This window comes from Impatiens glandulifera, chromosome 1 (assembly GCF_907164915.1).
Source record: "Impatiens glandulifera chromosome 1, dImpGla2.1, whole genome shotgun sequence".
NCBI classification, from domain to species: Eukaryota; Viridiplantae; Streptophyta; class Magnoliopsida; order Ericales; family Balsaminaceae; genus Impatiens; species Impatiens glandulifera.
In genome coordinates, this window is record NC_061862.1 from 59,512,406 (window position 1) to 59,530,841 (window position 18,436).

The 18,436-nt window shown below is 33.9% G+C and overlaps 1 protein-coding gene across 1 annotated transcript; it reads right to left on the bottom strand.

Moving 5' to 3' along the window:
• Positions 1 to 1,105: 1,105 nt before the first annotated feature.
• Positions 1,106 to 6,862, bottom strand: LOC124921036 (alcohol dehydrogenase-like 6). Its single transcript, XM_047461637.1, has 10 exons — positions 6,746 to 6,862; positions 6,492 to 6,628; positions 6,261 to 6,307; positions 5,240 to 5,562; positions 3,881 to 3,963; positions 3,711 to 3,786; positions 3,562 to 3,623; positions 3,390 to 3,485; positions 3,140 to 3,301; positions 1,106 to 1,436 (listed from the first exon to the last, which is right to left on the bottom strand). The coding sequence occupies exons 1-10, from the start codon at positions 6,804 to 6,806 to the stop codon at positions 1,320 to 1,322; spliced, it is 1,164 nt and encodes a 387-aa protein (XP_047317593.1). The 5' UTR covers positions 6,807 to 6,862; the 3' UTR covers positions 1,106 to 1,319.
• Positions 6,863 to 18,436: the final 11,574 nt, after the last annotated feature.

The window sequence follows — 18,436 nt, forward strand, 5'->3', positions numbered from 1 at the left end:
GAGTTTGATTCAAATACAAACACACATACAGGAGGAGATGAGTTCAGGTGGATCGGATCAGATCTTTCCTTGTTCATCTAAATAATGCATTTACATTACACTGTAACTTACTAATTTGTAAGGAGAGCCGGAACGATTTTATTGTTATGGTCACATTCTAGGACGATTTTGTTGTTATTATTGTTGGATACAGCCACGAGGATGTCGTTGTTGTCGTTTCGTGCCATTTTCGCGAGAAGATTGTAACGGTAAAGATTCGTGATAAGGTTTGAACAATCTTGATGTCTTTAAAGAGAAAGTGAAGATTTAAAGTTCAGCGGGAATGAATGAAATGTATTTTTGTTTTTAAAATATTAAACTAATTTATGTTATTAACGCTTTAATTAATAATAAGATATAATTTGAGGTGAAGCGCTTACATTTAATAATAATATGTGAATAGGAGTGAGTACTCTCAGGATGAAGCGCACTTCACTTTCATTTAGAAGTGAAGCGCACTCTCGGGGTGTATAACGATGTGAATAGGAGTGAAGTGCTCTTGGGTGAAATTTGCTTCACTTTTATTAACAATATTGTAAATGGAAGTGAAATCTTCACTCAAGTGCGCACTTGGTTGCTTCACTTTTATTAACAATGTTGTAAATGGAAGTGAAACAATCTTCATTCAAGTGCGCACTTGGTTGCTTCACTTCTATTAGTAATAATGTAAATGGAAGTGAAGCAATCTTCGCTCAAGTGCACTTCATGTTTAACCCATAATGAAGCCGTTATATTTATGAGTTTAAGATTTTTTTCTTAACCCGAATATAATTTAATAATATAATATTAATGTTGTATTGTAATTGGTCCATAACAGGGACACTAACAATCGGTAACAGAAGAACCGGACTGTTAATGAACTGGTGAGAATGAAATAGGAGTAAAAATCGATTTTACCTGCCGAACGGGTTCTAGCTGGGAGGGGTTTCTGATGGGGAAGGGTCCGAAGGGGAAAGTGAAAGAGTCGAGACTCGAGAGTGAGGGATGATTTCAATTCCTATGGCTCGAACAAATACCCAGATTTTGATGGTACAAGTAGATTGTCATTAAACAACATTCAAATGCAATATAGGAATGTAGTTAGCTGTACTTCAAATATCATTAAATTGAGAATTTGACACAAGATCCCAATATGACCCAACTATTCTTGCAATGTGACATCTCAAATAATACCATTTTAAGAAAATAAATGCCGCAGGGATAGTAATAGCAAAAAAAAATAAAAATAAGAACCAGTCGAGAATTACTAATATTAATCATCCTACTAGATTGCTGAAAACCTATTTGGGCATGTGAATGATGGAACGCAAACATTTCCCCTCTGTCATAAGCTTAAATGCTGTGTTTATTTCTTCAAAAGGTAAATTATGGGTAATGAAATCATCAATCTGAATCTCCTGTGAACCAAGTCAGAGAAATTATCAGTATTTTGAAGAAATCAAATAGAATATGCAAGTAGCAAACTTCTAGAGAAAAAGTAAGTTTGAGAAATAATAAATTGAATGTCGTATCTCTGTTTTCTTCTCATTTCACAACCAATTCTTCTTTTTTCCTCTTGTTCTAACCTTAATTAGAGGAATATCATTGTCAATTGGTATCAAAATAGTCTTTTTGTATCTGTAAATATATAATGTACTAACCTAGATATGTAGGATTTGTAGCCTTTCAGAGAGATAATCCAGATTTAAGCTATATTTCATTATTCCCCCAAATAATGCATATTCATACTCTTTATAAACTACTAACCAACTAACCTACTAGTTACTCTACCATTTAACATACTACCCCTATACTACTAAAATACATCTTACTACATGTTACAAAATCTAACAAAACTCGGAAGCTTTCTAAGGGAGGTGATGTATCCTAGCAAACTCTTATAGGGAAACTCTACTCAGTTCTTTCCCTTTGCTTTTTCCCTCTATAACTACTTTTCCCTTCTAGACTCCTTACCCTTGTTATTCTTCATTATTTTTCTTTACTTTTTTTTTGGAGTGTAGGAAGCTAGCATGACACCCCACAGCCATGACTTCCACTTCCATTTAAAGCATTCTAAGGGAGAATCGAAACCGTGACATTTGGTCTCTTAGTAACCACTCTAATCACTTGAGCTACCTTAGTGGGGTTCTTTAGGATTTTTTCTTTTTGAACCTACAAATATTTTTCGGACCCTAACCTTTGATAGTACTTGTATAAAAATTGAAATGTATTATGTGGAAGTTTCCATCAAATGCAAGAGCTAATGGGTGATTTAATAAAGCCATATGTAGTTGTAATAAAGAAAAAAGAATAATACTCTAAGAAGATCAACATGAAGGAAACCCATAACTAGCAAATAAGACCATTACTCTTTTCAATAAACAGAGGACTGCCACAATCATAATTTCTAGTTACAGAATCTAAGGAACTATAAGAGATTGTTTGATGTAAATCCAAATAACTCTACATTCCACCAACCCATCAAATCACCCATCAAAATACTAAAAACCCCTTATATTTTATTCCTTATAAGAATTTCAAAAATATAAAATACAAAGGGTATTTTGGTCAATTGACGATGAAATCCTTGTTGAGGGCGGCCAAGTTCATACCATGGAATATTTTTCTTTCTATAATAACCTCATACTTTTGTTTTGTGCATCCAAATAATCCCGATTATTTGGATGCACAAAACAAAAGTATGAGGTTATTATAGAAAGAAAAATATTTCATGATTATTTGGATGCACAAAACAAAAGTATGAGGTTATTATAGAAAGAAAAATATTCCATGGTATGAACTTGGCCGCCCTCAACAAGGATTTCATCGTCAATTGACCAAAATACCCTTTGTATTTTATATTTTTGAAATTCTTATAAGGAATAAAATATAAGGGGTTTTTAGTATTTTGATGGGTGATTTGATGGGTTCTCATCAAACAAGATTCTTTTTTAAAAATATTAAAATTTATATTTTCTCGTCAAACAGGATTATTTTCAAATAATCTGATTATTTCAAGATAAGATGTAAGCATGTAAGCTGATGTCCTTACTGATGTATGTGTGTGTGTGTGAAACTAAACACTTCACCAAGGGTTAGTGTTTGAAACAGTTTAACATACCTCCCTCAAGTACATATCAACCAATGAAGGCAGTTCTGTTTTTGGTTTCCATCCTCCAAATAGTGATCCTTTTAGCGTTTTCCCACTGATAAACTGTGCAAAGTGAGCAGTTATCTCCGGCTTTACTTTGGGGACACCAAGAGTAACTGTTGTCCCCCATCCCTAGATTCAGAAACCAAATTTCACTAGATTAGTGAACTTACTTAACTCAGAGCAAAGAGAGTTCCATTAGGGATATATTGGGGATTACATCAGAGCATGACTGTAAAGCATCAGTAACAACTCCAGTATCTCCCACACACTCAAATGAGTAGTCAGCCCCACCATCCGTTATACGCTTGATAACCTCAAAGAGGGAAAATAAATACAACTGTTACTATCAGACTATCAGACAGAATATGAAGGTCGTAAATATCAAATACCTGAGCAATTGGTTCATTATAGTCATTTGGATTGACGAAATGTGTTACTCCAAAGGTCTTTGCTGTATAGGTAGAGAAAATGACTGTAACATATTAGGAGGCACGTAAATATTCTCAACGAAGTCAATTGCTGCTAGTGTTTGTTTAACCTTTTTCACTTTTCTCAGGATTTATATCTACACCTACTATGCAAGATGCTCCCCTTTGCCTGGCACCATAAGCAACCTGCTTGTATGATAAATAAAATCAGGCATGTAAAAATAACGCATAAACCTGATTGGGTAATTATAGACGTCATCAGACATAATAGCATACATACAGCAAGGCCAACGGTTCCAAGACCAAAAATGACAACTGATGATCCTGCAGGTACATCAGCTACTTTCCATACTGCACCAAGTCCTGAAAACAATGAATAGCCAACATTTGGTCTTTATAAATGGCTAAGTGCTTATTAGAATTAAGTTTAATAAATATTTTATTTAAATCACTTAATTATTTAGAATTATCACAAAATAAGCTAAAGGTCTTGCTTAATCTCAGTAAGTTATGAATAACTTAAGTCGAGTAAGCTCGTCTAAGAGACCACTTACCCCTAAAATTAATCAGATTACACCTTTATAAAGGTAAAAATCTTTAAGTACTTTCCTTACATAAGTTTCACATTTTATCAAACCAACTTAAATACCAAACAATTAAAATTTAAATATTTTCATTTGGTTTATTCAACATTTATTATGAAGTGTCTCACTCAAGCGCACATGAATGTTTATTACAAAATCCTAAGATACATTAAAGGACACTAGGAAAAGGGTTGATGATCTTGAAGAATCAAGACCATGATGTTCCAGTATATGCAGATGCAGATTGGGGTGGAAACATTACCGATTGAAGATCCACATCAGCCTATTGTATGTTTGTATGGAGAAACTTGGTTACTTGGAAAGCAAGAAGCAATCAATTGTCTGTAGAAGTAATGCTGAAGCAGAACTAAGAGCCCTCACTCTCGGATTATGTGAAGGAATATGGATTCATAAAAACACTAAAGGAACTCGAAATATGTGACAAAAAAAGTCATCAAGCTTTATTGTGGTAATCTAGCTGCTATTAATATCTCAATAAATCCCTTCCATCATGATAGACTAACATATTGACATAGAGTCACACTTTATCTAAGAGAAAGTTGTCATCGGAATTGTTGATATTTCTCACATACCATCCAGATTACTGACACCCTCACCAAAGCACTTCTAAATGTATATTCGCAGACAGACATGTGCAACAAGTTAGGAATGTACAATATCTACCACCTAACTTGAGGGGGTTATGTGTATAGGAAACCACCCATGATTTATTTTCAGTTATTCTTGATGTATAAAGTTATTGTATGTATTTTATTAATTCAACGCAGAAAATCAGTCAGTTTAAACTGGTCACATCTCTCACTCTCAAACACTCACAATATATGTTCAAACTCAAGTCATATTTACAATGGCAAGTTGATAATGAATTGAGAGGATTTCAAAATGGCATCAAGACATGATTATCCCTTTAAAATGTGATCATGATAAACGTAGTTTTTTTTCTTCAAAAACTGGCTCTGAAGACATCATTTGATGAATCATGTGGATAATGAAGGACTTCAAGATCAGTTAATGGAAAAAGAGGAGAAATTTACCTCCTGTCACTCCACAGCTGAGAAGGCATATTTTGTCAAGAGGAGCTAGCGGATTGAGTTTGAAAGCACATCCGGAGTGCACAACTGTATACTCACTGAAACTCGAAACTGCACAATAGTGGTAAACTGGTTTTCCCCTTACTGAGAAGCGAGTTCCTTTATCACTGTGCATTACACCATTCCTTTCCAATCCCAGAACTTGACACATATTGCTTTTATCAGATTTGCAATGTTTGCACTCCATGCACTGGCCTGTAAACAATGTAAGTACATGGTCCCCCTTTTCAAATTCAGTTACTCCTTTCCCAACACTCTCCACAATCCTGTTCAATATCCTCTAAGAGTTTTAGTAATTAGTATCCACTGTGTTTTACAGTTAAAGCATGCTTGATAGTTTCCTTGATGTCACAGGGAAACTGAAGCAGTAAAGAATGGTAAGAATAACATATTATCAATGAGTTGTCTGTGATGTGATATCATTTTCACCAGTTTGAAATGTAGCACGATTTTTTGGGCCTTGTTTGATATGGGGTTAATAACCATATGATTATTTTCAAATAATTCCATTTGATTTAGGTTATGAAAAGTCCAGAGCATATTTTACCTTGATTTTTTTATTCACATAAATCATGTTTGATGTAAAAGGTGGTTTATTTGGAAGTAAAATGACTAAAAAATCCTTAAGCAGATAATATTTTAAAATGTTATAAGGAATAAGGTAAGTGTATTATAGTATTCTAGACTTCTAGTTGATAATTTGAATGATTTGATTGATGATAGTGGTTTATTTGGATTACCACATCAAAGCCCTAGGTTATTGAGGGTTATTTGAGACTTTGAGTATAAAGTCATCATGGGTATAAATATATAATGAATAACATTCTGAAAAAAAGAGGATATTTAGGTATTTTAATTGATTGATGAGTAGATTCTTGATTGCACAGTTGGTTATTTGGAAATTCACCCACAAACTCTTGGCTGCAAGTATCAAAGTACATGAAAAGAGACAAGAGATAATTACCCAGATGCTTCATGGCCAAATATTCGAGGATATATGTGAGCAGTTGACTGCAGAACGAAGCATTGTCAATGTTATGTCAAAAGTAGAGATGATGGGCAATTTATTATGTAAGGACTTTCCTGGATTCTTAACAGAGAAGGAACTGAAAAAATGTTCTAGGTTGAACCAATAAACTGAAGAAGCTGTTCAAATTGAAAACTAAAGAGAGGAGGAGGAGGAGGAGTACGAAACCTGGGAGAGCCAAGCATGAATGTCACTACGGCACAGGGAGGTGCAAACGACCTTAATTCGAATCTCCATGGGCTGGGGAGGACTAACTTGTACATCTTCAAGGACAAGCTCTTGTCCAACACCCCAAGCCACCGCAGCTAAAATGGAAAACAAAAAATCAAGAATTTGCATATATTAAACCTAACCCACCTAAAGGTGAAGCTTTTAACAAAAATCAAATGAGCAGAATACAGTTAGTTCCTTGTAACCTTTACCTTTGCAGGTGATGGTATGCTGTTCCTCCGCCGAATTCAACATTTCTTTCTCGTTCTCCATGTCTCTCTCTGTCTATATCCAGGCTCCGGTAAGTAGACATGGCCAGACTAACTATAAACAGGGGTTGGTAGGTAGTACTTGGTGGGTAGGTAGTACTTTGGTGGTTGGTGATCTGGGAAATTTGACAAATTGACCTTATAATATATTAAATTCCAAAAATAACCAATGTTCTTTTGCTTCTAGAAAAAGACTCATTTGTCCTTAATATAATTTTCTTTATTTTTTGGTACCCGGATTGGGTTTTTAAAAAAAATTAGAAAAGAAAAAAAATAATGATGGGTGATAATTTTGAGAAAATAATTATTATTTTTGATAAAAAGATTTAAAGAGTATTAATATATATGAATAAAATAAAAAAATAATAATTTAAAATATATGATATTTTAGTATTTTGGTTAATAAAATGAGTGATATAATTGTTGAAAAGTGATTGATTGAAAAATTGATTTTGGATGGATTTTTTTTAAAAACCCAAAGAGAACAAGGCCTTCGTTTCCTTCTCCTCTTTTCATCCCCGACTAGCAACGCTTCCCCTCCTCCTTGACTCCCCACGCCGGACGCTTCCTTTCCCCGCGACTACCCAACTCCCCAACAGCAACGCCGGACGGAAGTTTTCCCTCCCGACGACGTCTGCATCTACGTAGCAACTATAGCAAGGCGATCTTACAAGCAGTTTTACCTAGATCCTTCAAATGAAATTGCAGAAATTTGAATTCTTCATTTTTAAAACAAGCTCTTGAGACGACGACGTAATCTATAACAAAGTAGTTATAGTACGGTGTAATTATTTCGGCAATGACTAGAATTTATCCCAAGCAACTGTTTTATGGATTGATTCTTAAAAATTAAAAAATATATATATACATTAATTTATTGATACTTACTTTTTATTTTATTTTTATGTCAATTAACTTTTCAAATTTAATCATAATATTGATAGGTAACTTTTGTGTTGTTTTTAGTAAATATTTTGAAATTTTTTATTTATTTATATTGGTTTAAAGATAACAATTATAATTTGGTTCATAGTTTTTTTTATATGAATTGTTTTGTTCGATACGATTTTTCTTCGGTTAGTTTCAAACACTTCACAATTACATATATAAAATCGTCAACATATTTATTTTTCATCTTCTACGAGAATTTAAATTTATTTATTTATAATAATATGATTTTTCAATATATTATATAAAAAATATCATTTTAAATATAACAATAAAAAAAATTACTTTTAAAAAAATATGGTATAAATGATATTCCACAGAATTCTTCGAAACCGAACATGACGGATGGTTATACACTTTCGTCCCTAGTTAAGTTACTCTCATGACCGAAGAGAACTTTGAAACGTGATTTGAAACACAAAGACATTTGTAGATGTCTCATGACTTCGCATTAGAGATTTTAATGATAAATTTTATACTATATAAAAATATTATAAAGTTACTATTAAATTATGGTGACCCAAATGGGTTTTGACCAACCTAATAATAAAATAAAATTTTAACTATTTAATATTAAGCCCACTAGGTCGAGTTAGGTGACTTATAAATATATGGTCTTAGTTAGAGTTTTATTGATTATTCTTATATTTCTCTAAGTTATAATCTTTTATTTTAACCATAGGGAATTGTTTCCTTTTCTGCCCGTGGTTTTTCTCGTCTTGAGTTTCTGCATAAATCTTATGTTATTTACGTGTTTTCTTGATTGATAATGTGTATTTACTTAATCTTGATTAGTCTCAAATCAATATTCTGTTTTTCAACAATTTGTATTAGAGCCTTGAACTTTTTTTATTCGAGACTATATCTATTTTCAGAGATGTCAATTATAAAATACGATATTCTGTTATTGAATTACAACACAAGATTTTCTTTGTGGTAGGTAATAATGTGAGTTGTCTCATTAGATGGATTTGGACGAAACTTTATTAGTATTTGATAAGATGTCTAGTTCGTGGACAGTAGAAGAGAAAAAGATGAAGGATCGCAAGGTTATGTCTAATACACATTTACATCTGTCGAATAATATTCTACAGGATGTTCTAAAGGAGACAAGTGTTGATGGGTTATGACTGAAACTAGAACAACTATGTATGACAAAAAGTCTTACTACTAAACTGCATCTGAAACATCGATTATATTTTCATCGTATGTCAGAAGATACGCCTCTACAAGAGCATTTATCAGTATTTAAAGAAATTGTTGTTGTTTGGAAGCCTTGAAAGTCAAATATGACGATGAAGATCTAACTTTGATTCTTCTGTATTCGTTGCCCCAATTTTATATCGGCATTTAAAGAAACTGTTGCTAATTTGGAAGTCTTGGAAGTTAAGTATGACGATGAAGATCTAGTTTTGATTCTTCTATGTTCGTTGCCCCAATCTTGTATCGACATTTAAAGAAATTGTTGTTGAATTGGAAGCCTTGAAAGTCAATTATTACGATGAAGATTTAGCTTTGATCCTTCTGTGTTTGTTGCCCCCATCTTATATCACGTTCCGAGATACTATTTTATTTAGCCGTGATGTTGTCACTACTAATGATGTTTATGATGCATTATTCTAAAGAGAAGATGAAACATCTTGTTAGTCATTCCGAAAGAGATTCTTACTACTCGAGAAAAACACAAGAAAAATGTTCAAAAAGTAATCAAATATAGATCAAAGTAAAGAAAACTTTGGAATACTTGCAATTACTGCAAAAAAAAAGGAGGCCACATAAAATCTAAGTGTTAGAAGCTACAAATTAAAGGTAAGAAAAGGGTATTAATTCGACTGAAAAGCAGTCTAAATTTTTTGATGAATCTAATACTATCGAAGTTGAAGACAATGAACTCCTCATGGCTTTTGTTTGCGACGCGAGATCGCAAGATGAATGGATACACGATTCTAGTTGTACGTATCATATGTGTCTCAATCGGGTCTTATTTGCAACATATGATACATTTTCCAAAGGTGTTGTGAAATAGTTCATCTTGTAAGATCGTGGATATAGAAACAATCAAAATTAAGATGTTTGATGGAGCTACACGGACACTTGGTGATGTAAAACATGTTCTTGATTTGAAGAGAAATTTAATTTCTTTTAGTACTCTCAATTTAAAAAGGTACAAGTACACTACTAGAGGTGGAGTGATGAAGATTAGTAGAGGTGTTATTGTCGTGATTGATGGTGAAAAAAAATCTAACATGTTATATGTTTTGAAAGGCTCTATCATTTTAGGAGATGTTGTCGCCACCTCTTCATTATCTGATGATGATGTCACAAAGTTGTGGCATATACGACTTGGTCATATAAGTGAAAATTGCATGACTGAATTAAGCAAACGAGGACTTCTTTATGGACAAAGTATTACCAAATTAAAGTTTTGTGAGCATTGTGTCCTTGGCAAATAGAAAATAGTCAAATTCTCTTAAGGCATCTACAATACTGAAGGAACACTTGATTATACCCACTCTGATCTTTGTGGGTCGTCTAGTGTGTCTTCTATGGGAGGTGATTATTATATGCTAACGATTATCGATAACTTCTCTAAAAAAGTTTGGGCTTTCTTTTTGAAGCAAAATAGTGATGTGTTATCTAAGTTTAAGGAGAGGAAGACTATGATTGAAAAGAAGACATGAAATCAATAAAACGTTTGCGTGCTAATAATGGTTTGTAGTTCTGTTCTGAAAAATGTAATGCTCTATGTAGAACTGAAATAATTGTAAGGCACCACACAATGCATAAGAATCCATCATGCAATCATTCTTTCACTATGTGGTGCCTTACAATTCTTTTAGTTCTACATAAAACATTATATTCTTCAGAACAGAATTACAAACCATTATCAGCATGCAAACGTTTTATTGATTTCATGTCTTCTTTTCAATCATAGTCTTCCTCTCCTTAAACTTAGATAACACATCACTATTTTGCTTATAAAAAAAACCCAAACTTTTTTAGAGAAGTTATCGATAATCGTCAGCATATAATAATCGTAGTTTTTTACCTGTTTTAAAACTCATCAAACGACCTTTGGTCACGAGGGTCACGAACTCGGAAAATTTAAGTTAAGATGTTTTTTTAGACAAATGTACCATCTATTTCCAGTCCAATTTTTAGATCATTTGGATCACTGCACAATCCATAGTTGTTTTTCAAAGTGAGGTAAAAAAATAACATAAGTTTTAATAACATTAATTTTCAATTTTAATTCTAAACTTTTCCAGATTTTGTTGGCCTTTAGTTTGAACCATGTCAAGATTGATGAATTGAGAAAATTCAAATACACAAAAATCAAGTAGACCTACATCCTATTTAAGTCCTTATTCAATCCATACCCCCAAATAGTTTTTATCGAGTATTCATTTACTTTCATATGAATATTTAAATTCATGAGTATAAGCAACATGCTAACTATATTTAAGTATAAATATATTATTTAACAATAATATTTGTGAACAAATAAAATCGAGCGAACCGATCAATTAACTATCAAACAATCAACAATTTATTATGCATTTTGGTACAAATCGACCTCGAATTGAACATATTACATCTTCGTCTTTATTATGCACTATGATCAATTTAAATGTTAAACTACTTTATTAATTATTTTTCATTTATATTTTGTTACATGTATATACTAATTGATATAATCTATGAGTTCAACTGACCAAGAGTTATTTGTCTTCATTTATATTCTGATTAAAATTAATGAAAGGATGTGATCTCAACAATAATTAAACATTATAATATGTATAATAAATTTAAATAAAATACAATAATTTAACTCTATAATAGATTAATGTCCAATTGTTATTTGGGGCTCGGACTTAGGTCGTTTTTATCAAAATGGGGTTCGAACTTTAAATTATGTTATATAAGACTCTAACTATCATAATTTTAGTCTGTAAAGTTTTTTCACAAACATTTAAATGTGTCTATCTTTTTACTTTGACATATTATTTTCTTTTTTAATTAATTTATCACATTTTTACAAACAAAATAGCAATTTTCTTTTCTTTTCGATTTTTCAGTATATTTTATACATTACACATTTCTGAAGATATTTAAACAGTATTTAACAGTTTTGAACGCGTATATATCTTAAAAAATACACAGTTTAAAACACAAATACGTTCAAATGGGTAGATCGTACACAATGTTATGTCTGAAGTTATTTGAAAAATAAATACAAAATCTTTTTCTATTCAAAATTTCTCAAATCTTTATTTAGATTACACATTTTTGTAGTTACCTAAACAAAATTTAACAAATTAGACTGCGTAAATTTCAAAAATAATACTTATTTTTAAAAAATACGTTCAAAACATCTCTAAATATCATTTTATCTAAAAATGTGAAAATTTAATTAGAAAAACAAAAATGATACGGTACACGCGTTTTGTCCATTTAAAAAAAGCCTTAAATGACTAAAATTTAGACAATTTAAACCTTATATGGCAAAATTCAAAATTCGAGCCTCATTTCATGAAAATGGTCGAATTTCGAGCTTTAAATAGAAATTGGACCATAAATTAAGGGAAATTTGACGAAATGGCCATAATAATGACCACATTTTGAGAAATGTCCCAAGTCTGATAATGTTTGCAAAAATGATCTTTTAGGTCCAAAATACCCCTTCGCGTCACGTGACGCATGTAGATCTATATGAGAAATGGAGTTTTTTTTGTAGTGTGACGTTATCTCTTCTTGTTTCCAGGTTCAAATTCGATTTAAATAGAGTCAAGGAAAGGAAGGACGACTGAACACCGACTGAATTCTAGTTTGTGCCGATTTGAATTGCTTTTTTGTGATTCAAGCTTGGTTAATGCTTTATTGTAATAGATTTACCTAATATATATCCCCTGGAGGAGACAATGATTGTTGGGCCTTTTGGGTCCAGCCCAATCAGGCAGTTAATTAAATGAGCAAAACCTAAGAATGATGCTCATTCTATAACTTCTAGAGAGAGAAGACTTTCTACAAAGAAGAGAAGAAACATAGGAGAAGAAACAGAGGAAGAAGAAGAGAAGGAGGCAGTAGATCTCTTACTTTTTCACCTTCAGGTTCCAATTTCTTGTTTTCTTATATCTAGACTAGTTTGAGTCTAAATGAAATTGGTTTTCTCTGTTTGTATACCTCAACTTTGGGTTTAAAGTTGAGAAGAACATTTGTATCCGTTTCTTGTTTATAGTGAAATTTGATGGTTGGCCCTGTGGTTTTTTACCCTCCAAGTTGAGAGGGTTTTCCACGTAAATATGGTGTTGTTTTGTTCTGTGCTTGATCTTCTGTTTTAGACTTGGATAACCTGTGCATTTACCCATCTCACATTGCTAGATTACAATATAAAAGTAATCTTCATTTCAAAATTCCCAACAAGTGGTATCAGAGTTGTTAGGTTTATTTTTGAAGAGTACTTTTGTAGGTTGAGATGGAAGGCAATAGCACAATGATCCGATTGACAAATAATAACTGGCAGATTTGGAAATCCAAGATGGAGGATATCCTTTACTGTAAAGACTTATATGAGCCGGTTGAAGGAGATAGTGCGAAGCCAAAAGATATGTCTAACGGTGATTGGACAAAATTGAACAGGAAAGAATTGGCACAATTAGACAGTGGCTTGATGATAGCGTGTACCACCATGTAGAAAGTGAGAAGAGTGCACGTGAGTTGTGGAAGAAGCTGGAGTCATTGTATGAGCAGAAAACAGTAGGTAACAAAGCGTTTCTGATTCGAAAGTTAGTAAATCTAAAATTTAGAGAAGGTGCAGGTGTTGTTGAGCATTTAAATGAGTTTCAGAGCTTGATTAATCAATTGTCAGTGATGGAGATGACCTTAGAAGATGAGTTGCAAGCTTTATTGCTCTTAGGATCATTGCCCGACAGTTGGGAGACATTGGTTGTGACAGTCAGTAATGCAGCTCCGAACGATATTCTTACTATGAGTATAGTTACTAGCAGATTGTTCAATGAGGAGACAAGAAGGAAGTCAACTAATACAAATAGTGCAAAGGCCCTTGTCACAGAGAACAGGGGAAGATCTGAATACCGATAACAATCAAGAGGACATAGCAAGTCCAGAGGCAGATCAAAATCTAAGGGAAAACAATGTTATCACTGTGGTAAAGAAGGTCATATAAAGAAAAAATTGTAGAGCCTGGAAAAGACTTCAGAATGAAGACAAAAATCAAAAGAAAGATGATGAGATCAGAAATACCACAACCATAGTAACTGCAGATGATGTAGTAATTCTTTCTTGTGAAAAAGAACAATATCTACATGTAGAAAGTCACCAAGGAGTTGAGTGGATAGTTGATACATGTGCTTTCTATCATGCTACACCAAATAGAGAGTTCTTCATGTCTTACAAGGCTGAAGATCTTGGAACAGTGAAGATGGGTAATACTAGTCACTCGAGTATTGTGGGTATTGGTGATATTTGTTTGTAGACAGAGCTGGGACATCAGTTAACACTGGAAGATGTGCGACATATTCCTGATTTGCGTCTAAACTTGATATCAGGTGATGCATTGAACAAAGATGGATTCAAGCATTATCTTGGTAGTGGAGAATGGAAGCTCAGTAAGGGATCAATGATTGTAGCAAAAGGGAAGTCATGGCACTCCTTATACCGAACCCATGTGAAAATACTCAAAAATGGGTTGAATGCAGTACAAGCTGAAAGCTCTTTAAATCTGTGGCATCAACGTCTCGGCCACATGAGTGAGAAAGGGTTACGAATTCTGGTGAGGAAGCTTCACATCCCCTCAACCAATGATGAGTTCTGGATCTATACGACTACTGCCCATTTGGTAAGCAACACAAAGTCTCTTTTAGTCAAACATCAGAAAGGAAACAGAATATGATGGACTTGGTTTATTCTGATGTGTGTGGTCCTTTTGAGGAGGAGTCATTGGGTGGCAATCGATACTTTCTAACATTTATTGATGATGCATCTAGAAAGGTGTGGGTATATTTTATGAGAACGAAAGACCATGTATTTAATTACTTTCAAGAGTTCCATGTCATGGTAGAAAGAGAGACAAACAATAAACTGAAATGTATTTGCTCTGATAACGGGGGAGAGTATACCTCCAAGGAGTTTAAAGCATATTATGTAAAATATGGAATTCGACATGAGAAAACAGTGCCTGGAACTCCACAACACAATGGTGTGGCTGAGAGAATAAATCGCACCATTGTAGAAAAGGTGAGATGCATGCTGAAAATGACAAAGTTGCCAAAACAGTTTTAGGCAGAAGTAGTTCGCACAACTTGCTATCTCATAAACAGGTCACCATCTGTTCCTTTGAAGTTTGAAATACCAGAAAGTGTATGGTCTAAGAAGAATATTTCATACTCGCATCTAAGAGTGTTTGGATGCAAAGCATATGTGCATATTTCAAAGGAGCAAAGATCCAAGTTGGATGATAAAGCAATTCCATGTATTTTCCTTGGTATGGAAATGAGGAATTTGGGTACAGATTATGGGACCCAGAAAAGAAGAGAATTGTTAAATGCAGAGATGTTGTGTTCTTCGAGGGTTATAATAGGATAAATCCAGAAATCATTGAGAAGTCAGAGAGAGTTGATGAGTCCATAGAACTTATACCAATTCCTTCACATGTACAGTCAACAGTAACAGATGAAGATGAAAATAATGAAGACGCCACTAAGGAAACCTCTGACATGAATGGTAGTAATGATGATGAGACTATTTATGATATTCTTGAGCAGGGGGAGAAACATCATCAAGAGGAGCCAGAAGAGCCCCAATTAAGAAGGTCTGAAAGAGAGCACCAACCTTCTAAAAGGTACCCTTCTTCAGAGTATATTCTATTGACAGAAGAAGGAGAGCCAAAATGTTTTCAGGAGGCACAAGTTCACAAAGACAAAGTTAAGTGGCAGAATGCAATGAAAGATGAGATGAAGTCATTGCAAGAAATGGGCACATATGAGCTGGTGGAACTTCCTAAGGGCCGAAAGGCATTGAGAAACAAATGAGTGTTCAAGCTAAAGAGAGATGAAAATGGAGAAATTATGAAGAACAAAGCTCGACTTGTTGTAAAGGGTTTTAGACAGAAATAGGGCATCGACTTTGAGGAGATTTTCTCACCAGTGGTAAAGATGACTTACATTCGTACAGTGTTAGGTCTAGTAGCTAACTTAGACCTTGAGATTGAGCAACTTGATGTAAAAACTGCATTTCTTCATGGTAACTTGGAAGAAGAGATCTACATGGTGCAACCAGAGGGTTTTGAAGTGAAAGAAAAGGAGAACATAGTTTGCAAATTGAAGAAGAGTCTATACGGTTTGAAACAAGCTCCGAGACAGTGGTACAAGAAATTTGACTCTTTTATGATGAGTCATGGGTACTAGAGAACCAAGGCAGATCCGTGTGTTTACTTCAAAAGATTTTCTAATGGAAAGTTTCTGATCCTTTTACTTTATGTTGATGATATTTTGATTGTAGGACATGATGCTGAGAAAATAGCAATGTTGAAGAAGGAGATTTCCAAGACATTTGATATGAAGGACATGGGCCAAACACGTCAGATATTGGGAATGCAGATTACTCGTGACAGAAAGGCTAAGAGACTTTTGTTGTCACAGGAGAAGTACATTGAAAGGGTGCTTGAAAGATTCAACATGCAAGGAGCAAAGGAAGTAAGTTGTCCACTTCCTAGCCATTTTAAATTGAGCAAGAAGATGTGTCCATCAACAGAGAAAGAAAATGATGAAATGTCAAGTGTACCATACTCCTCAACTGTAGGGAGTTTGATGTATGCAATGGTTTGCACTAGACCAGATATAGCGCATGCAGTCGGTGTGGTAAGTAAGTTCCTCTCTAATCCAGAAAAACAACATTGAGAAGTAGTGAAGTGAATTCTTAGATATCTAAGAGGCACTTCCAATTTGTGTTTGAGTTTTGGAAATGGTGAAACTATGTTAGAAGGTTACACAGATGCTGATATGGATGGAGATCTAGATCACAGAAAATCCACTTCGGGTTATGTGTTTACTTTTGCAGGGGGAGCCGTGTCATGGCAATCCAAGTTGTAGAAATGTGTGGCTTTATTAACAACAGAAGCAGAATACATTGCAGCAACTGAAGCTGGTAAGGAGTTATTGTGGATGATTAGATTTCTCCTAGAGCTTGGTATGCAACAAAAAAATGCAATTGTTTTCTTTGATAGCCAGAGTGCCATAGATTTGAGCAAGAATGCTACATATCATTTCAGAACTAAGCATATTGATGTGAGGTTTCATTGGTTAAGAGATGTAATAGAAAATCAGCAGATGAAGTTGAAGAAAATCCACACGGATAAGAACCCTTCAGACATGTTTACGAAGATTGTTCTAAAAGACAAGCTCGAACTCTGTTGTCGGCTTGTCGGTATGAATACCAAGTGATGACTTGAAGATCGGTGTACCTCTCTCTGTGGGCTGAAGGGGGGAGATTGTTGGGCCTTTTGGGTCCAGCCCAATCAGGTAGTTAATTAAATGAGAAAAACCTTAGAATGCTGCTCATTCTATAACTTCTAGAGAGAGAAGACTTTCTACAAAGAAGAGAAGAAACATAAGAGAAGAAACAGAGGAGGAAGAAGAGAATGAGGCACTAGATCTCTTACTTTTTCACCTTTAGGTTCCAATTTCTTGTTGTCTTAAATCTAGACTAGTTTGAGTCTAAATGAAATTGGTTTTCTCTGTTTGTATGTCTCAACTTTGGGTTTAAAGTTGAGAAGAACATTTGTATCCGTTTCTTGTTTATAGTGAAATTTGCTAGTTGGCCCTGTGGTTTTTTACCCTCTAGGTTGAGAGGGTTGTCTATGTAAATCTGGTATTGTTTTGTTCTGTGCTTGATCTTCTGTTTTAGACTTGGATAACCTATGCATTTACCCATCTCACATTGCTAGATTACAATATAAAATTAATCTTAATTTCAAAATTCCCAACAATGGTGACATGTTAGCTTGTTGTTATTCTTATTAAGGATTTTTTATCATTAGATCTTGAAAGTTGGGTCTGGAACGTTGATCACAACGCCACATGGATGGTCATATGCAATAGAACAATGCTGCAGCGACAACTTTTATGTATGATTATCTAGGTGCATCACGAATATTTATTGTTTGTATGTATTTTTAATGGCATTCTGGACATTTCACAAGTCACCTTTTCGCGTCATGAAAATAAATGTTCGTGTGTCGCGAAAAGGCATTTTGGACTTTGTACATGACGAAAAAATCATTTTTGCAAATATTATCATGCCTAGCTCATTTCCAAAAAAGGGTCATTATTGGGGTCATTTCGTCAAATTTCTCTAAATTAAGGCCTTGTTTGATATATGTTATTTAAATAATCTATGGAAAATTTGATGAAATGACCCTAAAATGCCCCTTAAATGCAGTGGTGACCAGCGCATAAAATTAATTGCGCTGGTGACCACTTCAAAATATTCTGGCAAAATTACCTTCGTCGCGTAACGTGAATGGTAGGATCGTTTCGCGACAAAAAAACCTGTAAATAGTCCAGAATACCCGGGCAAGATCGTCTCGCAGATGACAAGGTCGTCTCACGACGACACCATTGAAGTAATGCAATTATAGAGTGACCATAATGTTTTTCTTTCACGATA